We start from the raw sequence: 24,373 nt of genomic DNA on the forward strand, positions 1-24,373 counted from the left end.
GCTCAAGGGCAAGTGGGAGAACTTGCACAATTGGTGGCTGACTAAATACTTTTTTTCCCCACGTGTGTGTGTGTGTGTGTGTGTGTGTGTGTGTGTGTGTATATATATATACTTTTTTTTTTTTTTTGGGGGTGAGGTAAGGGGGGGTAGAAGGATTACTTTATCCTATCCCAGGTATTCCTTAAAGAGGTGGCGTTTCAAGTGTCTCCGGAAGGTGGTGAGTGACTCCTCTGTCCTGGCGTCGTGAGGGAGCTTGTTCCACCATTGGGGTGCCAGAGCAGCGAATAGTTTTGACTGGGCTGAGCGGGAACTGTGGCTTCCGAAGAGGTAGGGGGCCAGCAGGCCAGAGGTGGATGAACGCAATGCCCTCGTTTGGGTGTAGGGACTGATCAGAGCCTGAAGGTACGGAGGTGCCGTTCCCCTCACAGCTCCATAGGCAAGCACCATGGTCTTGTAGCAGATGCGAGCTTCAACTGGAAGCCAGTGGAGTGTGCAGAGGAGCGGGGTGACGTGAGAGAACTTGGGAAGGTTGAACACCAGACGGGCTGCGGCATTCTGGATGAGTTGTAGGGGTTTAGCGAGTTGCAGTAATCCAGATGGGAGATGACAAGTGCCTGGATTAGGACCTGTGCCGCTTCCTGTGTAAGGCAGGGTCGTACTCTCCGAATGTTGTAGAGCATGAACCTACAGGATCGGGTCACCGCCTTGATGTTAGCGGAGAACGACAGGGTGTTGTCCAGGGTCATGCCAAGGCTCTTCGCACTCTGGGAGGAGGACACAACGGAGTTGTCAACCGTGATGGCGAGATCATGGAACGGGCAGTCCTTCCCCGGGAGGAAGAGCAGCTCCGTCTTGCCGAGGTTCGGGGGGGGGGGAGAATTCAGCAGGGAGGAGAAGGTGGCAAAGAGCTTCCTAGGGTTAGAGGCAGATGCTTGGAATTTAGAGTGGTAGAAAGTGGCTTTAGCAGCAGAAACAGATGAAGAAAATGTAGAGAGGAGGGAGTGAAAAGATGCCACTTTCTAGTGTCTAGTTTTCCTCCATTTCCGCTCGGCTGCCCGGAGCCCTGTTCTGTGAGCTCGCAATGAGTCATCAAGCCACGGAGCAGGAGGGGAGGACCGAGCCGGCCGGGAGGATAGGGGACATAGAGAGTCAAAGGATGCAGAAAGGGAGGAGAGGAGGGTTGAGGAGGCAGAATCAGGAGATTGGAGGGAGAAGGATTGAGTAGAGGGAAGAGATGATAGGATGGAAGAGGAGAGAGTAGCGGGAGAGAGAGAGCGAAGGTTGCGACAGCGCATTACCATCTGAGTAGGGGCAGAGTGAGTAGTGTTGGAGGAGAGCGAGAGAGAAAAGGATACAAAGTAGTGGTCGGAGACATGGAGGGGAGTTGCAGTGAGATTAGTAGAAGAACAGCATCTAGTAAAGATGAGGTCAAGCGTATTGCCTGCCTTGTGAGTAGGGGGGGACGGTGAGAGGGTGAGGTCAAAAGAGGAGAGTAGTGGAAAGAAGGAGGCAGAGAGAAATGAGTCAAAGGTAGACATAAGGAGGTTGAAGTCACCCAGAACTGTGAGGGGTGAGCCATCCTCAGGAAAGGAACTTATCAAGGCGTCAAGGGAACCTGGAGGGCGATAAATGACAAGGATGTTAAGCTTGAATGGGCTAGTGACTGTGACAGCATGGAATTCAAATGAGGAGATAGACAGATGGGTCAGGGGGAAAAAGAGAGAATGTCCACTTGGGAGAGATGAGGATTCCTGTGCCACCACCCCGCTGACCAGATGCTCTCGGGGTATACGAGAACACATGGTCAGACGAGGAGAGAGCAGTAGGAGTAGCAGTGTTTTCAGTGGTAATCCATGTTTCCGTCAGCGCCAAGAAGTCGAGACTGGAGGGTAGCATAGGCTGAGATGAACTCTGCCTTGTTGGCAGCAGAACGGCAGTTCCAGAGGCTGCCTGAGACCTGGAACTCCACGTGGGTGGTGCGTGCAGGGACCACCAGGTTAGAGAGGCAGCAGCCACGCGGTGTGAGGCGTTTGTATAGCCTGTGCGGAGAGGAGAGAACAGGGATAGGCAGAGGCTTAGTTGACAGGCTACAGAAAATGGCTACAATAATGCAAAGGAGATCGAAATGAACTAAACATCTGGGAAAGGATAGAGCGGGGCCTCCCTCACTTACGTTTCACTGAAACACCCAAATATAACTCTCCCAACTTCCACCTCAGAAACTATAATTGTTGTAAACTACAGCGGTTCAATGTTTTCTAGGAATAGACTAACTTAGTTTATTCAGCTAGCTAACTTGGTACAGTATTCTTCCGTGAAAATCGTCCAGGGCACCTAGTCATATGACGCCACAGCCAACTAGCATGCCGGACTCCAACAACACGGTTTAGCACCAATACTCGTCCACAACAAACCACCAGTGTCAACACGCCAAGCAGATCATTAGTGTCCGTGTCTAACGTTGTGGGTTAGTCCCGACAGCTTGAGCGAGTCCGTCGTCAACTTATTCAGCCAGTTAGTTAGCTAGAATAGTTAGCATACTAGCTAGCCATGGCTTTCAGACAAAGAAGAAACCCCTCCTCCCACGGCACGAACACACAGAGGGAGCCAAGCTAACGTTAACTAGTCACCCATGTCCCGAATTCCCTTGAACGACTCTGGCTACCAGTATGTAAAAACAAAACACAAATGTAGGTTATAACTTACCCCTAGCAGCTACTGTTAGCTAGCCAAGTGCAAAGCTAGCCACTGAATTGACTCTGCCAGTTCGCGTCTGTTCGCTAGGTCGTTCCAGCCATTGTTTAGTAGCTATCCAGGTAGCAACAAGCTAGCTAAATTTCAAGTACAGTAGCCACTTACTACCTAACGTTAACGCTTCAGACAATGAGGTTAGAAAAACAGCTGAATGGTAGGCATTATTGTATGTAATTATTGTAGGCAGCTAGCTGGCATTAATTACAGGCACTCTCAGGCGTGAAACAACTATCCACAGTTGCAAATAGTTACCAGTAGCTACCTGCCAGCTAGTCCAGGTAGTGGGTTAGCTAGCTTCGTGCTTCACCGGGCTCAGCCAAATACAATACTAACCTACAATAATTACATACAACAACCCACGATAACTACCTACAATACCTAACTACAATCTAAATACATAGTTTAAGCCTTACTCAACAAAGCCCAAACTATGTATATAAGCCAAGCTTACCTCCCGCCAGAGAGAGACACAACCTCACCCGACGACGTCAAAGTTGTTGTTGTTGTTGTTGTTGTTGTTGGGGGTTAACTGCCTTGCTCGAGGGCAGAATGGCAGATTTTTTCTAACCTTGCTGGCTCTGGGATTCGAACCAGTGATCTTTCGGTTACCGGCCCAATGCTCTTAACCGCTGTTGTGTTGTCAGCAAACTTTATGGTGAATAAGGCAAGGCTGGGGGCGGCCCGTCAGGAAGTCCAGGATCCAGTTGCAGAGGGAGGTGTTCAGTCCCAGGGACCCGAGCTTGGTGATGAGCTTGGAGGGGACTGTTTTTGAACACTGAGCTGTAGTCTATGAACGGCATTCTCTTCTAGCCTATTCATTGCCAAATGTTGACCCAACCTCAATCCTTTACAATTTGTGCAAGAGTTTATTCATTGCTGAATATCCTGATATTTATAAACTGCTGTTACTTGTGCTACTAAACCCCAAGGTCCTAGGCAGTCATATATCTATATATATATATATATATATATACACACACACACAGTGGGGAGAACAAGTATTTGATACACTGCCGATTTTGCAGGTTTTCCTACTTACAAGCATGTAGAGGTCTGTAATATTTATCATAGGTACACTTCAACTGTGAGAGACGGAATCTAAAACAAAAATCCAGAAAATCACATTGTATGATTTTTAAGTAATTCATTTGCATTTTATTGCATGACCTAAGTATTTGATACATCAGAAAAGCAGAACTTAATATTTGGTACAGAAACCTTTGTTTGCAATTACAGAGAGCATACGTTTCCTGTAGGTCTTGACCATGTTTGCACACACTGCAGCAGGGATTTTGGCCCACTCCTCCATACAGACCTTCTCCAGATCCTTCAGGTTTCGGGGCTGTCGCTGGGCAATACGGACTTTCAGCTCCCTCCAAAGATTTTCAATTGGGTTCAGGTCTGGAGACTGGCTAGGCCACTCCAGGACCTTGAGATGCTTCTTACGGAGCCACTCCTTAGTTGCCCTGGCTGTGTGTTTCGGGTTGTTGTCATGCTGGAAGACCCAGCCACGACCCATCTTCAATGCTCTTACTGAGGGAAGGAGGTTGTTGGCCAAGATCTTGCGATACATGGCCCCATCCATCCTCCCCTCAATACGGTGCAGTCGTCCTGTCCCCTTTGCAGAAAAGCATCCCAAAGAATGATGTTTCCACCTCCATGCTTCACGGTTGGGATGGTGTTCTTCGGGGTTGTACTCATCCTTCATCTTCCTCCAAACACGGCGAGTGGAGTTTAGACCAAAAGCTATATTTTTGTCTCATCAGACCACATGACCTTCTCCCATTCCTCCTCTGGATCATCCAGATGGTCATTGGCAAACTTCAGAAGGGCCTGGACATGCGCTGGCTTGAGCAGGGGGACCTTGCGTGCGCTGCAAGATTTTAATCCATGACGGCGTAGTGTGTTACTAATGGTTTTCTTTGAGACTGTGGTCCCAGCTTTCTTCAGGTCATTGACCAGGTCCTGCCGTGTAGTTATGGGCTGATCCCTCACCTTCCTCATGATCACTGATGCCCCACAAGGTGAGATCTTGCATGGAGCCCCAGACCGAGGGTGATTGACCGTCATCTTGAACTTCTTCCATTTTCTAATAATTGTGCCAACAGTTGTTGCCTTCTCACCAAGCTGCTTGCCTATTGTCCTGTAGCCCATCCCAGCCTTGTGCAGGTCTACAATTTTATCCCTGATGTCCTTACACAGCTCACTGGTCTTGGCCATTGTGGAGAGGTTGGAGTCTGTTTGATTGAGTGTGTGGACAGGTGTTTTTTATACAGGTAACGAGTTCAAACGTGTGCAGTTAATACAGGTAATGAGTGGAGAACAGGAGGGCTTCTTAAATAAAAACTAACAGGTCTGTGAGAGCCGGAATTCTTACTGGTTGGTAGGTGATCAAATACGTATGTCATGCAATAAAATGCAAATTAATTACTTAAAAATCATACAATGTGATTTTCTGTATATATATATATCTTTTTTTGCAATGGTATGTATAGAAGCCAAACAAAATATGCAGGTAAAAATAATTCGCCTTTTTTGTTTTTGGGGGTAAGGGGTGGATGACAACATTTACATTTTAGTCATTTAGCTGATGCTCTTATCCAGAGCGACTTACAGTTAGTGAGTGCATAAATTTTTCATACTGCATACATTTCTCACTACAAAAACAATGACAGAACTCCCCCGCCTTACATAATTGATGCCAATCAGGACCAACTGCAGAATTCAGTGCAGGCCATTGCAACCACTGAGGCAGATGTTTTGGCCTTGGATTACAGCCACAGGCCCAAGGGAACTAAACCCAAGCCTAAGGGCAGCAAATATATTTAGATGGACCGTCTTACTATAAAACATTTTACCACTGTACATAGTCCAGGCCTAGTAGTCTATTGCAATGTATAGAGTACCCTGGATGTAAGACTAATTGAAGTTGCATTTGTGTGTGTGTGTGTGTGTGTGTGTATTGTGCAAGAGTGCAGCTGTAGCAATATGTGATTGAAAGTTTATTGTGCTTACCACTGTCTCTTCCTGTCCACCATCCCACTTCACTGTAGGTGCAAGCCTTGCAATATGTACTGGGATGGATGAGGAAGAGCAGAACCGCTATGTGGCCCAGCTGAAGGAGGAGTTTGACAGCTGTGACACCACAGGCACTGGTTACCTGGACAAGGAAGAGTTGTCAGCCCTTTGCCACAAGCTATCCCTGGATGCTCACCTTCCCCTACTGTTGGACACCTTGCTAGGACCACACCACTATGCTCGGGTATGAGACCAGACCACCTTAGTAACTTCTCTCTCTGTTGTGGATTTACCTTAAATTCCCCTTACTTTAAAACATGTAAAGCTCTGACATGTTGTAGTAAATGAGTAGTAGTTGTGTAATAGCTGTGTTATGACACTTTCCTACCTTTTTTATTCACAGTAGTCAAATCAAATTGTATTGTATTATATTCAAATTCACACACACACAAGACACCCCCGCTATTTACTGGTTGCTAAAATTCTAATAAATGAAATCATCTTAACCAACAATGCAATTCAAGAAATAGAGTTAAGAAAATATTTACTAAATAAACTAAAGTAAAACATTTAATAAAAAGTAACACAATAACAATAACGAGGCTATATACGGGGGTACCGGTACCGAGTCAATGTGCAGGGGTAAAGGTTAGTAGAGGTAATTTATACATGTAGGTAGTGGTAAAGTGACTATGCATAGATAATAAAAAGTGAGTAGTAGCAGTGTAAAAACAAAACAAAGGGGGGGGGGGTCAATGTAAATAGTTCAGGTGGCCATTTGATTAATTGTTCAGCAGTCTTATGGCTTGGGGTAGAAGCTGTTAAGGAGCCTTTTGGACCTAGACTTGGTGCTCCGATACGACTTGCCATGCGGTAGCAGAGAGAGCGGTCTATGACTTGGGTGACTGGAGTCTTTGACAATTTTTTGGGCTTTCCTCTGATACCGCCTAGTATAGAGGTCCTGGATGGCAGGAAGCTTGGCCCCAGTGATGTACTGGGCTGTACGCACTACCCTCTGTAGCGCCTTACGGTCGGATGCCGAGCAGTTGCCATACCAGGCGGTGATGCAACCGGTCAGGATGCTCTCATTGGTGCAGCTGATAACTTTTTGAGGATCTGGGGACCCATGCCAAATCTTTTCAGTCTCCTGATGGGGAAAAGGCGTTGTCGTGCCCTCTTCACAACTTTCTTGGTGTGTTTGGACCATGATAGTTTGTTGTTGATGTGGACACCAAGGAACTTGAAACACTCAACCCACTCCACTACAGCCCGTCGATGTGAATGGTAGCGTGTTCAGCACTCCTTTTACTGTAGTCCACGATCATCTCCTTCGTCTTGCTCACGTTGAGGGAGAGGTTGTTGTCCTGGCACCACACTGCCAGGTCTCTGACCTCCTCCCTATAGGCTGTCACATCGTTGTCGGTGATCAGGCCTACCACCGTTGTGTCGTCAGCATATTAATGATGGTGTTGGAGTCATGCTTGGCCACGCAGTCGTGGGTGAACAGGGAGTACAGGAGGGGACTAAGCACGCACCCCTGAGAGCCCCCCGTGTTGAGGATCAGCGTGGCAGATGTGTTGTTGCCTATCCTTACCACCTGGGGGCGGCCCGTCAGGAAGTCCAGGATCCAGTTGCAGAGGGAGGTGTTTAGTCCCAGGGTCCTTAGCTTAGTGATGAGCTTTGTGAACATTTTTGAACATCTTGGCATGGTTCTGTTATAATCTTCACCCGGCACAGCCAGAAGAGGACTGGCCACCCCTCATAGCCTGGTTCCTCTCTAGGTTTCTTCCTAGGTTTTCGCCTTTCTAGGGAGTTTTTCCTAGCCACCGTGCTTCTACACCTGCATTACTAGCTGTTTGGGGTTTTAGGCTGGGTTTCTGTACAGCACTTCGAGATATTAGCTGATGTAAGAAGGGCTATATAAAATAAAATTGATTGATTGATTGATTGTGGGCACTATGGTGTTGAACGCTGAGCTGTAGTCAATGAACAGCATTCTCACATAGGTGTTCCTTTTGTCCAGGTGGGAAAGGGCAGTGTGGAGATTGCGTAATCTGTGGATCTTTTGGGGCGGTATGCGAATTGGTGTGGGTTTATGGTTTCCGGGATTATAGTTTTGATATGAGCCATGACCAGCCTTTCAAAGCACTTTATGGCTACCAACGTGAGTGCTACGGGGCGGTAGTCATTTAGGCAGGTTACCTTCGCTTTCTTGGGCACAAGGACTATGGTGGTCTGCTTGAAACATGTAGATATTACAGACTCGGTCAGGGAGAGGTTGAAAATGTCAGTGAAGACACTTGCCAGTTGGTCAACGCATGCTCTGAGTACATGTCCTGGTAATCCGTCTGGCCCCACGGTGAATGTTGACCTGTTTAAAGGTCTTGCTCACATGGGCTACAGAAAGCATGATCACACAGTCGTCCGTAACAGCTGGTGCTCTCATGCATGCTTCAGTGTTGCTTGCCTTGAAGCAAGCATAAAAGGCATTTAGCCCGTCTGGTAGGCTCGTGTCACTGGGCAGCTCGCAGCTGGGTTACCCTTTGTATTCATGTCTCACAATGGTGAAATTGTTAAAAGGTTTACAAAACTATTCTAATAAATGCACTAGTTGGACAATGGATGAAGATACTCCAAACGTATTGCATTTTTAAAATCAATCAGATATTGACTGAATTATAGCACATAAAACAAATAATGAATGGAGTTCAGGTATTTTGGTGGGAATTCAGGTATTCAATTTACTGTAAAATTTCACTTTTCTTATAATGCACTCATAGTGCCTTCGAAAAGTATTCAGACCCCTTCACTTTTTCCACATTTTGTTACGTTACAGCCATATTCTAAAATGGATTTAAGCAATTGTTTTACTCATCAATCAACACACAATACCCCATAATGACAAAGCGAAAACAGGTTTTTAGACATTTTTGCAAATGTATTAAAAATACAAAACAGAAATACCTTATTTACATACCTTTGCTATGAGACTCGAAGTTGAGCTCAGGTGCATCATGTTTCCATTGATCATCCTTGAGATGTTTTTACAACTTGATTGGAGTCCACCTGTGGTAAATTCAATTGATTTGACATGATTTGGAAATGCACACACCTGTCTATACGGTCCCACAGTTGACAGTGCGTGTCAGAGCAAAAAGTAATCTATGAGGTCAAAGGAATTGTCCGTAAAGCTCAGAGACAGGATTGTGTCGAGGCACAGATCTGGGGAAGGGTACCAAAAAATGTCTGCAGCATTGAAGGTCCCCAAGAACACCGTGGCCTCCATCATTCTTGAATGGAAGAAGTTTGGAATCACCAAGGCTCTTTCTAGAGCTGGCCGCCCGGCCAAACTGAGCAATTGGGGGAGAAGGGCTTTGGTCAGGGAGGTGACCAAGAGCCCGATGGTCTCTCTGACAGAGCTCCAGAGTTCCTCTGTGGAGATGGGAGAACCTTCCAGAAGGACAACTCTCTCTGCAGCACTCCACCAATCAGACCTTTATGGTAGAATGGCCAGATGGAAGCCACTCCTCAGTAAAAGGCACATGACAGCCTGCTTGGAGTTAGCCAAAAGGCACCTAAAGGTCTCTCAAACCATGAGAAACAAGATTCTCTGGTCTGATGAAACCAATATGTTTTTTCCCCCTCATCAATCTACACACTATCCCATAATGACAAAGCAAAAACTGGTTTTTAGACATTTGCTGCACAGCTATTTTCAGGTCTCTCCAGAGATGTTCGATCAGGTTCAAGTCCGGGCTCTGGCTGGGCCACTCAAGGACATTCAGAGACTTGTCCCGAAGCCACTCCTGCGTTGTCTTGGCTGTGTGCTTAGGGTCGCTGTCCTGTTGGAAGGTGAACCTTTGCCCCAGTCTGAGGCCCTAAGCGATCTGGAGCAGGTTTTCATCAAGGATCTCTCTGTACTTTGCTCCATTCATCTTTCCCTTGATCCTGACTAGTCTCCCAGTCCCTGCCACTGAAAAACATCCCCACAGCATGATGCTGCCACCACCATGCTTCACCATAGGGATGGTGCCAGGTTTCCTCCAGATGTGACGCTTGGCATTCAGGCCAAAGAGTTCAATCTTGGTTTCATCAGACCAGAGAATCTGGTTTCTCATGGTCTGAGAGTCTTTAGGTGCCTTTTGGCAAACTCCAAGCGGGCTGTCATGTGCTTTACTGAGGAGTGGCTTCCGTCTGGCCAATCTACCATAAAGGTCTGATTAGTGGAGTGCTGCAGAGATGGTTGTCCTTCTGGAAGGTTCTCCCATCTCCACAGAGGACCTCTAGAAGTCTGTCAGAGTGACCTATTTGGTTCTTGGTCACCTCCCTGACCAAGGCCCTTCTACCCCGATTGCTCAGTTTGGCCGGGCGGCCAGCTCTAGGAAAAGTCTTTGGAACCACAAACTTCTTCCATTTGTTAATGATGGAGGCCACTGTATTCCTGGGGACCTTCAATGCTGCAGAAATGTTTTGGTACCCTTCCCCAGATCTCTGCCTCGACACAATCCCGGCTCGAAGCCCTACGGACAATTCCTTTGACCTCATGGCTTGGTTTTTGCTCTGACATGCACTGTCAACTGTGGGACCTTATATAGACAGGTGTGTGCCTTTCCAAATCATGTCCAATCAATTGAATTTACCACAGGTGGACTCCAGTCAAGTTGTAGAAACATGTCACGGATGATCAATGGAAACAGGATGCACCTGAGCTCAATTTCGAGTCTCATAGCAAAGGGTCTGAATACTTAGGTAAATAAGGTATTTATGTTTTTTATTTGTAATACATTTGCTAAAATAAAAATAAATACATTTTTGTTTTGTCATTATGGGGTACTGTGCGTAGATTGATTTTCATTTATTTAATCAATTTTAGAATAAGGCTGTAACTTAACAAAGTGGAAAAAGTCAAGGGGTCTGAATACTTTCCAATGTGCTATATTGTTTGCGAGATCAGACATAATATCACTATAATCAGTGTTCAATTTCGGAAGTTTCTCTTGTAAACATTTCAAATGAGGCCTCCTGTAGCTCAGTTGGTAGAGCATGGCACTTGCAACGCCAGGGTTGTGGGTTCGTTTCCCACGGGGGGCCAGTAAGTCGCTCTGGATAAGAGCGTCTGCTAAATGACAAAAATGTCAAATGTATTTTTAAATTGCACAAAAAATGAACACAGACAAAAATAAAGTTATTTATTCTCTTTCTTGTGATGTAATCACTGACAAAGCGTTCTTATAGATGCAACGTTAATCCAATGTATTCCATTGAGCCCGTTTCAGCCATAACCAGAGTGTTTGACAGGTCATTACAAACATTTCCGCGGTTTTTGTTAACGGGGAAAACGAATGGAACAAGCAAGAGCCGCCAGAGTAAAATGAAAGCAATCAATCCTGCGAGATTGAAGTGACCAGTGGATTATGCCCCTCAAACACAGGAAATAGATGGATAAAAGGGACAGAACCTCAGGTGGGCGGGGCATGTGCTAATAGTGTACACAATTAATTCACTTTCCCTTTTTGTTATGCAGGTGAATTTTGAGGAGTTCAAAGAAGGCTTTGTAGCTGTGCTATCACGCTCTCTGGACTTCAGCACCTCTGAAGAGGAGAGCAGCTACCTGGAGCCAGGTAAAACACGCATGCTGGGGAGGTGGGGCTTTACGTCTGGCTTTCATTGATTACATGTCTGTGCAAACAGATTTGATTGTTTATGTACCCAAGCAGTTCAGATTGCTGTTTTTCCATGTCTACTGGCCCCATGTGGTGAATAAGATGGGTTTATTCATAAGATTCAAGGTGCGAATTACGGGGGAGCCAGGGGGGGCTCAGCTCCCCTTAATGAGAGGTTAGCTCCCCTAAATGCAACAAAAGTCTATCTTTGGAGCGTCTCTAAATAATGCAAATGTAACTATCGTAATATATTTACCACTACATTTTAAACAACTCAATATTAGGGGATGGTGTTCCTTAATTTGGTATACTCAGTGTATTTAGCTTTAGTATTTTCTATCAATATTTGTTTTCTTTCCTGGATCAGCTGATGATGGCTGACAATATCACTAGACAACTAGCCTACAGCTAGACACCAATGTTCATCCAATCCATCTAACAAGTGGTGTCTCTCTTGTCGTGATGTGTGTTTTGTCAGAAAAATGCATTGAAAGTATAGGGAGCGATACTTTTTCGTTACCATGACTGGCAATCAGAGTTTACCCACCTATTTTACCACTACATCACTGGCTACCAGAATGCCTATTTGAAGTTCATGGTAATACACATTGTAGCCTAGTCTAGTATGTTGACCGCGTGTGTGTGTGACCATTCCGTTTTTTCCCGGGACAGTTTCAGCCCCATTTCAGGTGTCCCAGCTTTTCAGGCTACAAAAAAATTACAATTTGTCAGCAAGACGTGTCAATTAATGTAGGCCTAATCAATGGCAATCGCTGAATGTCATTAGGCCCACTTTTTTGTGTGTGTTTTGTAACTGTCTATTTCCATTCATCAAATGGCGCGAGTATAGGCTACATGCAGTTTGGATGCTGGAATTATTTTGGAGTGGACGAACATGCACAGGTAGCCAGCCTACTGTTTGAAGTGATTTGTTTGACAATCAGATGAAAATATCATGAGTGGTTGTGTTCATACCAAATGAAAAGGTAATTAATTTTTTCCATTTTAAATGACATCTTTATTATTAGGCCCATAAAATTAAATTGTGCACGCAAGCGTGTGCACTCAATAGAGACCACCCCGAATGTCATGGTGTAATTTGCACTCTGATAAGATTGATCGTTTTAAGTAAACATTGTATCCTTGTGGGTAAACGTCTGCTTTTATTTAAGATAACGACAATCCTTGGGGCCATTTCACATTTTCAAAACGCGCTGATGCTGGAGCCATTGTAGTCTGCCTTAGTTAGTATGACCTCATCAAAAGCAATCTAAATCATTATTTAGACTCGTGGTAATTCATTTTGTATATTCTGGTTGTTGGTTGCCCAGGGTGGATTGACCGTGAGATCACCTGAATGAGGACTTCTACAGTAAATTATGACAATACTAATAGAGGCATCAAAGGGATAGGCTATATTTAGTATCTTCCCTCCCTAAGGAAATGCAGTTGATCCAGTTAATAATCTCTGTCCTGATTAGCCCCAGGATGGATTTTATTCTGAAACAAATACAGATTAAAATATATAACACTTTCTGTACCTTTAACAAATCCAAACTCAGTTAAGATATCATTTATTGTACAGCCATTCATTTTATATGATTTCTGAACTTGATTTGACTACACATTGGTATGTGTTCTTGTATTTTGAAATGTGTTTCTTGAGTTTAGGGGATTGCAGTAGGAGGATCTAGGAGGGCACCAGAGTTCCCTCCTCATTCCCAGAATGTTACAGTATGATAAAGTTTATTGGCAAGTTAGTTTATGGGAACTGATGACCACTGTCCTTTTGAAATGCCCTTTTTTAACTATGCCTCCACTATAGTTTCTCCCGTGTTACTTTGTAACTAAACATTTACAAGCTTTTGTGAGAATATGTTTATATTAGTAATTGTGGGCAGACAAAATGCCCAGCTGGTCTAAAATGTTTTTTCTTTAGTACTGATACAGTTGATACAAGAAGTGATACTACTTTAATTGATACAGTTACATATCGCGATATTATCTTTGGAAGATATTATATCTGGAAAATATTAAATAGATACTTTGACTCCAAGTATCGATTTTGTAAAAAATGTATATATATACATTTTTTTTGCTAGGTAGCGTTAGCTAGCGCTAGTTGGCTGTTTCATTTAGTTTATTAGGATCTCCATTAGCTACTGCACATGCAGCAGCTACTCTTCCTGGCGTCCACATAAAACATTCAAATAGTACAGAACCGTTATAGACATAAAATTCAAATAGTACAGAACCGTTAAGGACATAAAAAGAATAGATGGATAGATATCATTAAAAAATGTATGTCTTAGAAAGACACCAGGAGACATACTATTTACACACTTTTTATACATATTCATATTCTTATATACAGTTAAATTAGATCTTTAGAAAGAGGCGCTGTGATACAATATGTTTTTTTAATGTTATTTTTAAAGCTAAACTTGTTTTTTGCCTGAGTAACCTCTTGTGGCAGAGCATTCCACGATGACATGGTTCTTTATACATAACTGATCGACGCATTAAATCTGTTTTTGGTTTGGGTACAGTGAAGAAACCCATAGTGGCGTGTCTGGTGGGGTATGTCTGTTTTGAAGTGTATACAAATAGATTATACAAGTGGTTAGGCATTTTCAACACACAAATGTTTAGTTAGGCTGTACCTGCTCCAAAACTCCGGTATTTTTCATCCTATAGCTTGTTCTCCATCTTCTTTTTAAATAGTGAGCCAACATGTTTTTCAGCACTTTATTTCCATGACTGATCAAAATACATTTTCTCATGCTCTCTCTTGTCTCTCTGCAGCAGACATCTAGTGAGCAATATGTTTGGAACATTAAATCGTAATAAAATCGCTGTATCGAATCACAATACATATAGACTCGTGAGAATCGCAATACATATCGTATCGGCACCTAAGTATTGTGCGGACAGCCCAGTACATCACTGGGGTTGAGCTCCCTGCCATCCAGGACCTCTATATAAAGGAAGGGCCGGAAAATTGTTAAAGGCTCCATCCACCCAAGCCATAGGCTGTTCTCTCTGCTTCTCCATGGCAAGTGGTACCGGAGCAACAAGTCTGACACCATGAGTCTCCTGAACAGCTTATATCCCCAAGCCATAAGACTGCTAAAAAGCTAACAACATGGCTTAATGGATTGACCCTTTTTTATTTAATTTTTTATCTTTGAATTGACTATGCACACTCAAAGGACTCTACACACTCACTCACATATATTCACACTGACACTCCAACACACATTTGCTCACACACACATAACACGCACACATTCTTACTGACTCTACGCACACACACTCTCATACAGTGCATTTGGAAAGTATTCAGACCCCTTGACTTTTTCCAAATGTTGTTGCGTTCCAGCCTTATTCTAAAATGGATTCAATTGTTTTTTTTCCTCATCAATCTACACACAATACCCCATAATGACAAAGTGAAAACAGGTTTTCAGAAATTTTTGCAAATGTATTAAAAATAAAAAACAGATACCTTATTTACATAAGTATACAGACCTTTTGCTATGAGACTCTGAAATTGAGCTCCGGTGCATCCTGTTTCCATTGATCATCCTTGATGTTTCTACAACATGAATTGGAGTCCACCTGTGGTAAATTCAATTGATTGGACATTATTTGGAAAGGCACACACCTGTCTATATAAGGTCCCACAGTTGACAGTGCATGTCAGAGCGAAAACCAAGCCATGAGGTCGAGGAATTGTCCGTAGGGCTTCGAGCCGGGATTGTGTCGAGGCAGAGATCTGGGGAAGGGTACCAAAACATTTCTGCAGCATTGAAGGTCCCCAGGAATACAGTGGCCTCCATCATTAACAAATGGAAGAAGTTTGTGGTTCCAAAGACTTTTCCTAGAGCTGGCCGCCCGGCCAAACTGAGCAATCGGGGTAGAAGGGCCTTGGTCAGGGAGGTGACCAAGAACCAAATAGGTCACTCTGACAGACTTCTAGAGGTCCTCTGTGGAGATGGGAGAACCATCCAGAAGGACAACCATCTCTGCTGCACTCCACCAATCAGGCCTTTATGGTAGATTGGCCAGACTGAAGCCACTCCTCAGTAAAAGGCACATGACAGCCCGCTTTGAGTTGCCAAAAGGCACCTAAAGGACTCTCAGACCATGAGAAACCAGATTCTCTGGTCTGATGAAACCAAGATTGAACTCTTTGGCCTGAATGCCAAGCGTCACATCTGGAGGAAACCTGGCACCATCCCTATGGTGAAGCATGGTGGTGGCAGCATCATGCTGTGGGGATGTTTTTCAGTGGCAGGGACTGGGAGACTAGTCAGGATCATGGGAAAGATGAATGGAGCAAAGTACAGAGAGATCCTTGATGAAAACCTGCTCCAGAGCGCTTAGTGCCTCAGACTGGGGCAAAGGTTCACCTTCCAACAGGACAGCGACCCTAAGCACACAGCCAAGACAACATAGGAGTGGCTTCGGGACAAGTCTCTGAATGTCCTTGAGTGACCCAGCCAGAGCCTGGACTTGAACCCGATTGAACATCTCTGGAGAGACCTGAAAATATCTGTGCAGTGATGCACCCCATCCAACCTAACAGAGCTTGAAAGGATCTGAAGAGAAGAATGGGAGAAACTCCCCAAATACAGGTGTGCCAAGCTTGTAGCAACAATTTGTGAGTCGCTCTGGCTAAGAGCGTCTGCTAAATGACGTTAATGTGCCCTTGAGCAAGGCACTTAACCCTAATTGCTCCTGTAAGTCGCTCTGGATAAGAGCGTCTGCTAAATGACTAAAATGTAATGTAAATGTAAGACTCAAGGCTGTAATCACTGCCAAAGGTGCTTCAACAAAGTACTGCGCAAAGGGTCTGAATACTTATGTAAATGTGATATTTTGCTTTGTCATTTATGGGGTATTGTGTGTAGATTGAGGGGGGGAAACAATTTAATCAGTTTTAGAATAAGGCTGTAATATAACAAAATGTGGAAAGTCAATGGTCTGAATACTTTCTGAATGCACTGTACAATCATCAAATACGCTGCTGCTACTTTGTTTATCATATATCCTGATGCCTAGTCACCTATACAGCCTTACAAAGGCAAAACGCAGTAACTACGCCAACAGTGAAACTGAGAAAAATTGCTTTAATATTTTTTTGCTAGCCAGACAAATACAGGATGTTGTAGGTAGATAAGAGATAATGCACTGATGTATAGTGTTATTATATAAAAACATTTTTCGTGATATCCAATTGGTAGTTACGATCTTGTCTCATCGCTGCAACTCCCCAACGGATTCGGGAGAGGCGAAGGTCGAGAGCCATGCGTCCCCTGAAACATGACCCTGCCAAGCCGCACTGCTTCTTGACACACTGCTCGCTTAACTCGGAAGCCAGCCACACCAATTTGTCAGAGGAAACACCATCCAACTGATGACCGTAGTCAGCTTGCAGGCGCACGGCCCGCCACAAGGAGCCGCTAGAGCACGATGAGCCAAGGAAATCTCCCCCCGGCCAAACCCTCCCCTAACCCGGGCGACGCTGGGCCAATTGTGCGCCGTGCCATGGGGCTCCTGGTCACGGCCGGCCATGACACAGCCTGGGATCGAACCCTAGGCTGTAGTGGCGCCTCAGCACTGCGATGCAGTGCCTTATACCGGTGCGCCACTCGGGAGGCCCCGTATAACGTTATTATTTAGTAATTATTTCATGCATATCAACCATGACCACTGATTTGACCTATGCCCCCCAAAATGCAGATACTGCACTCTGCCTTTGTTTGACCTTATACATCTATATGCGTATTGCAAAGTGCAGTATCTAAAAGTGTTTATCCAACTTTCTTGTTGTTTTTCTGTTTAATGAAAGTTTGAGAGTTCTAGCTACATTCCTACTGTATTTAATGGTTTTATGTTTTCATGTTTTTAATGTTTTATTGTAGTAACCCGCAAGTATTTTTTTTGCCATAAGGTAAGAACTATTTCATCATGCAGAATTCTTATACTTGAAAAAAATATGTAACTTTGTGCAGTATCTACAGTCTAAATGTGTTTATCCAATTTTCCAGTTTTTCTGTTTTGACTTCGTATGGTCATTTATTTCACTTGAGGGGGTCATAGGTCAAATCAGTGGTCATGATATGCATAAATGTATTCAGAATAATATAATACATCATATTTGGCTGGACAGCAAATAAACGTTAAAGCCATTTTTCTCAGTTTCACTGTACATAGTTACTGCTCTTTGCTTTTGTATGGCAGAGCGGGTAACTGCAGTCAAAACACGGTGGAACAAAGCCATAATGCAGTAACTACACTTACTGCTGTTTGCCTTGGTTTTTACTTGGATTTTGTAGTTTTGTACTGTATATAGCTTACTTACTGTCACACCCTGGCTCTGGGACTCTATATGTTGAGCCAGGGTGTGTTCATTCTATGTGTTAGATTTCTATGTTGGTAGTTCTAGTTGTGTTTATTTCTATGTTGGCTAGAGTGACTCCCAATCAGAGGCAACGAGTGTCAGCTGTCGTTGGTTGTCTCTGATTGGGAGCCATATTTAAACTGTCTGTTTTCCCTTTGTGTTTGTGTGTTCTTGTTCCGTGTTGGTCATTGTTACCGTGGACTTCACGAGTCGTTTCTTGTTTTGTTTATTGTTGTCTATGATCACTAAAGATAATAAAGTTTAAACATGTTCGTTCATCACGCTGCGCCTTGGTCTGTTCCCTACGACGATCGTGACACTTACTTTCTCATGTTCTTCTTATTTGTATTTATTTTGTGTTTGTTCTACTTTACTTTATTTAATTTTGTAGTACTACTGATATTGATTACTGCATCGTTGGGAAAGAGCTTGCAAGAAAGGCATTTCACTGTACTTGTGCATGTGACAATAAAACTTGAAATAATATCGTATCATGAGGTCCCTGGCAATTCCCAGCCCTATTCTTTAGACATTCTACTGTAATCTCTCTCTGTCCTTCCCAATCACCCTCTCTTTCCTCTCCTCTCCTGGCGCTCCAGTTGTTCCTGAGGAAGTGAAGCCCAAGTTTGTGAAGGGAACGAAGCGCTACGGCCGGAGGTCCCAGCCGGACAGGCCCGACTCTGAGCTCACAGCTGAGTTGGAGGGCTCTCCTCCTTTCAGGACGGAGCAGGAGGAGCCCTCTCCCGCTGTCGTGAGGAGGGGAAAACTCAGACGCTCTACTTCTCTGGAGAGTGTGGAGGTAAGAGACGTGCTACTCCTCCCTCCCTCTCACCCTCTGCCTGCCTTGTTTATACTGTGGCTGTGCACTCATTTGAGAGTCGATGAGAAAGATTGCTGACTTTTGACTTCTCAAGCTTGGCACAGGGCCTAGTCTAGATCTGACTGTTTGGAGAGAATTTCCCAACTCAGTGCTTCACTTCCATTTCCTTCATATGTGCCCCTTGAATGGTGCATTGTGCTGGTGCTGAGTGAGGTCTGGATCAAATATCTCTATGACCTGCAATTTGTTGGCAACCACATATTTCTATGTTTCCACAACATACTTCTCTTCAGACCACTGTATATCTGAGTGAGAGAGTTGAATCTCAGAGGTACTTGGGGTTTTGAGCAGACCACTCCACACTCAGGAAGTGGGATTATATGGAATGTGCTACTGGCAGCCCTCATGGTCCCTGCTCCCGCCCCACACCATCCATCCCTCAGTGTTAGCTTTGGCGCGCTCTCTCTCTTGCACTCTCTCTCTCTCTCATTGCTTTATTGGCATGAAAAGCATTGCGTAAATATTGCCAAAGCATCAATGTATACATTATACATTGTAATAAAAAAACTCTCTACCAGTCAAGACCTCTACCTAAGGGAGGAGAGCTTTGGACCATCTGATTATACTGTATATTGTATCTCTCTGCATTGTGTAATATTGTGATTTTTGATCTGCTGACTCAGAGACTGATAATATTGGAATGAGTGGAATCCTCTGGTATGCTGCTGGCTTGGTGCATATATCAGGTACTTAAGGGATCTGATCTTCCATGGCTTTGTCTTTCATTGGTTTCATTAGTCTCATTGCATTTTATTACAAGTCATGGTTGGGGGATGCTGTGTGCTTATCTCAAAACATCATGTCTATTGAAGGCCCATTGATTTGGGCTCTAAATTGTATAACAGTAGAAGACAACTAGTGAAGGAAATGTCATTGTGGTGGCTGACAGGGGTATCTGTCAGTGTTAAAAGTGTTAAAGACTGTGGGAAACTCTGCTGAGAGTGAAAAGTTTAGCGCACTTTGCAGTCAGCCACCGTGTGTGTGTGTGTGTGTTTTGAGTCTGGAATGAGTAGGTTAATTTGAGGTAAGGGTTGCATAAATCGTCTGGATGGAGATTTTGATTATGAGACTATTAATTTCTCACATTTATCTGAGTTATCATACATAAACTAGCCTACATAATAATTGAAAAGCAATGGTTGACCTCTGTCTGCCGCTGCCTGTGAACACAGTGCTCATTTTAGAAACCCATTCTGTTATCCCAGATTTTCTCTTTTTTCAGTTTGAAATATTTACAGCTTTTATGTAACGCTGCACTGACTCTCTGATAGCTTGTGAGATTACGTCTTTCCAAAGCCTCTCTCTCGTCAGGCCATAGTGCCAGATAGATCCCTGTGCCATGTTTCTCATTAAGCTCCATCAATAATCTATTTTTAAATAGTTAACATTTCCAGCAGTTTAAGCCTTGGTGGATTTCTTGCTACTGGAAGATAGAGAGGGAACTACTGTATGGCATCCCTGTCGTAGTGTTGGTTACACAGGATAGGTCACAGCAGTTCACTCAGGCAGAACATAGTAACAGTCAACTCCTTGGTAACCGGAATATACAGTTGTCTGGGTGAACTATGTGATTGGAATGGGGGAGGGTGGGATTCATGGGGCTGGGGAGTTGATAGGTCGTTTACCACTTTTGGGCTGAAACACACATTCTTTATGGAAGTATCGTGGTGGAATGTTGCCGTCAGCTACCCCTTGTTATGTAAATAATTGAACTGGCCCTGTTAAATATTTCACACACGCTTATCCCTCTTCACATCACTTCATATGACTTATTTAGTTCATACACATCCTACATTTATATCTACACATCCTTCTACAGCGCAGCGTGCTGTCCGGGTTAAATGCCTGAAGAACCTTTCTCAAGGACATGTTAATATTAGTGTCCCATTTAGCTGGCATGCTTAATTTAGCATCAGTTTCCACTCACCTTTCTTTCACAAATGCAATTTGTTGAGAATTCTGTACATTCTCTCTGTTCAGAAAGAGAATTCATTTTGTCTGGTTACAGCTGGTAGTCAAGAATCGTCAAACTATTGTTGAGATACAGACATAAACATTATGATTTCATCATCCAGCTGAAATGATTGGTTTTGAATGTTTATCCTTTATGTTGAGAGGATTAGTCATGTCTTACCCTTCTCAGCTGACTACATCACTGCCCACCATTTTGTGTTGGTACAGTGTTTGTTTACATTTCTTAAGCCTTGGGCCACTGTAGTAAGGAGCACAATGGTGCTCTGTGACCCTGAAGTGGTGCTGATGACAACAATAATAAACTCCCTGAGCTGCCATGTGTTGGAGAGAACCAAATGGATTCGTTAGAGAGAGAAAATGAGGGAGAGAGGGAGACAATACTGAAACCAACACAGTGTTCCCATTTGAAAAGTCTTTCATGGATGAGTTAATGTTGTTCAAAAATGTAAGATGATAAAAATGTATAGTCTCGTTGTCCCATGATAAGTGGCCTGTTTCTGATGTGGCGCTGCTGCAGCTTGGGGCCATGCCCAGATTGATTCCTTATAATGAAGCCATGAAATCAATAGACCCGTCTTCCACATGGGATTGATTAAAATGATACATTTCAAAGATTTTGAGGGGGAAAATGTGACCTTGGAACCAAGATAGTAGCAGCCAATCCTTCCACAAATATATTATCTGTTTTTAAGACGTTGCCAGGATTAATTTGGTTAGATAATTAGGGAAGTTTGTATTACATCAACTGAAGTTATGCATTTAATTCAACAAAGTCCTTTGGAACTTACCTCTACAGTACTCAATAACTAACTTCCATAACTAATCCATTACTAACTTCAGTTAAACTTGGTCTTTTCAGACAGGGTATTATGTAAGACCTAGACCATAATTAGTGAGTCTGCAGCACGTGTACACACACACACACACACACACACACACACAAGTTCCTCTGCGTGAGAGCCAACAGCCCCATATGCTGCTGGGGAGTCCAGTCTACTCTTGAGCCTGCTGGAATCACAATCTGCTGGTTGTTCTTGATCAGTGTAGCAGAAGTAATGTTGACGGGGTGGAATTCCTTATGATCAGTTAATTGTTCTCTCTCTCTGTTATCATTGCTTATCGCTAATAGGCTAGCACTCGCTTACAGATTTCTCTCTTTCACACTTCGCAGGCACACTTACTTACATACATACATACATACATACATACACACACACACACACACACACACACACACACACACACACACACACACACACACACACACTTCATCTGCTATACACACTCTCACAACACACCTAGTAGTAGGGTAAATTAGCTTTCACAGTGCAGTTCACACACAGACCTACACACACTACACACTGACTAAACAACATAGCCAGATTATGAGACTGTATGTGGACAGTCATACGGGTCAGTATTTAGGCAAAGTAGTTTTTTTTCTTCAGTTGTGAACACTTGGTGACACTCATCAATGTCTTACTTCCAGAGTCTAAAGTCGGATGAGGACACCGGAAGCCATAAGGACGCCATACATCAAACTTTTGAGGCACAAGGTACTTAAATATTTGTATTTAAAGGTATTTAAATATTTGTATTTAAAGGTATTTAAATATTTGTATTTAAATTTACTTCATTGTACATTCATTCTTCAAGTCAGTCGTTTTTCCTGGTTAGGTCATGTGATCAGGAAAAACTCCTGGCCCTATTCATACAGTCTACTGCTATATCCTCTGAGGGACTTCCATCCTGACATGTGTATGTATGTCTCAGGGCAGCAGAAGCGATGGAAGCGGGACAGTTCGGAGTGCACGCTTCACTACCCTGGGCCGCGGGCCGAGGTGACAGACAGCCGGATGAGGGCGGTGTGGGAGGAGCTGGGGGTCGGAGTAGGTGGCTTTCTGAACAGGCAGGAGCTGTCCCTGGTCTGTGATCACCTTGGCCTGCAGGACCTGAATCCAGAGGTATGGCCAGCCCATCATTCCAGCCTGTGGCTGTGTTTTAATTCCCTAATTCCCGGAAGTGTGCACTTGCTCACTGAAGGGAGTTTTCACCATATTTCTTATATCAGTACGTACATCCGTCCATTCCTTTTGAATCCATGAGGTGCAGCCATGAGGTGTAAGAGTGCACACCAGGGAGACGGGCAGGTAGTCAGACTGAAGTCAGTGGTTACAAGCCAAAGATACTGTATATTGGGTGTGTTATCCTATGTATGAATTGTTTAAATCCCTCTCTCAGTATCTGTGTGAATTTGACTTCATGTTTTTAACCCCTGACTCTACGTGTTATCACACAGGAGTTGGACGCCCTCTTCAGAAGGTTGGACACTGACCTGGATGGGAGGGTCAGCCTCAGGGAGTTCCAGAAGGGTGTTTTCAGAAAGGGGGGTGTCCCAGCGCCCACATCCTCCTCCACCCCCATACACCCCAACCCCCAGCGCTCACTCCAGCAGGTGAGCAGACCGACCAGACAGACACAGAACAACACCGTTTTTAGGGTATGCGTACATGTTTAACAGTAATTGATTTATATGGAAATGTATGCAAGTGGGTCTGGGTCAGTAGAGTAAATGCATTTAATTAGGCCAGAACAATGATCCGTGGATAATACAAATGACAATACATTGGCACGTGGGACCTCCATCTGGCTCTAACTGAAGAGGAGTATTTGATATTAATTATATTTATGCAAAATAAACTGTCACTTTGCTTTAAATGTGTGGCTGATTGGTGTTTAAGGAGCCTATTGAGATATTCTCTGTGGCTCATAGTTTAGGATTAAGATAAAGACGTAATAAAGTATTTAAAATACTGTATGATCTAATGATTTATACATTTTCCCTTCAGGATCTGACATACAAGGCAAACTTATACACAGAAACTTTTACAGTATAATTAGTAGGCTATCTGTCTCTCAGACCATTTTCCTGCTGGTCAATTAAGGAACTTTAGGCAGCTACCAATCAAGTAATTGACTGTAATTGAGCTTAGTCTGCCCTTCCTACATTCCTTTGCAGAATGACCATTTCCACACAAGGAGAAAGTCAAGGTCAGAAATCATGTATTGCATTTCAGGACTGAAATCTGGCTGTGGTTTGTTAACATGGGCTATGAAAGACAACATCCGTTCTTTCAAAGCTGGGCATGTTGGTGCCTCTCAGGTATTAGGAACCACTTGCACTTTGTTTGATAGCTTCATGAACCAGCACTGAGACACCAGTGTGTTTCTAAGGCTTGTTCAATACCTAAATACTACTGACACTCCTCCATGTCCTAAACTGGTGGATGTAGTGGTAGATGTATGTCATGTGCAAATAGGGAATGGAAAGTAGGCTAAGTCAGATTAAGTGTTACGACACCAAAAAGGCGTTTTATTAGTGGCGCGTGAAATAAATGTATTTGTGGCACTGAAGCTCTTTTGTCTGTGGGAGCCTGGATTACACAATGCACAGTGGAGGATGTCAGGTTATTCTTGGAGAGAGCTGCATGACCGAAGGAGGTGTTCCTGCGACAATGCCATGCCTCTCAAGGACTTCTTTGTATTTCTATGGCATTTGGGAACAGCAGTGAGGCTACACAGCACGTCTGTACTACACAGTGCCGCACTGGTCTGTAGCAGTGTTCTGTGGAGGAGGAACTGAATTGGGCCATCCGCTAGCCTGTTCCTGTAGCT

The 24,373-nt window shown here is 43.9% G+C and overlaps 1 protein-coding gene across 4 annotated transcripts in view; it reads left to right on the forward strand.

Annotated features, from left to right (window-relative positions):
* LOC121569666 (ninein-like protein) overlaps nt 1-24,373 on the forward strand; it is a 60,733-nt gene that overhangs the window by 14,017 nt on the left and 22,343 nt on the right. For all 4 annotated transcript variants that reach the window (XM_041880810.1, XM_041880817.1, XM_041880826.1 and 1 more), the window contains exons 2-7: nt 5,808-6,016; nt 11,297-11,393; nt 18,444-18,643; nt 22,188-22,254; nt 22,472-22,662; nt 22,998-23,153. In XM_041880810.1, coding sequence (XP_041736744.1) covers nt 5,834-6,016; nt 11,297-11,393; nt 18,444-18,643; nt 22,188-22,254; nt 22,472-22,662; nt 22,998-23,153 — 894 coding nt within the window. In that variant the 5' untranslated portion in view covers nt 5,808-5,833. The remainder of the gene's footprint in view (nt 1-5,807; nt 6,017-11,296; nt 11,394-18,443; nt 18,644-22,187; nt 22,255-22,471; nt 22,663-22,997; nt 23,154-24,373) is intronic.

This window comes from Coregonus clupeaformis, chromosome 1, assembly GCF_020615455.1.
Source record: "Coregonus clupeaformis isolate EN_2021a chromosome 1, ASM2061545v1, whole genome shotgun sequence".
Taxonomy (NCBI): Eukaryota; Metazoa; Chordata; class Actinopteri; order Salmoniformes; family Salmonidae; genus Coregonus; species Coregonus clupeaformis.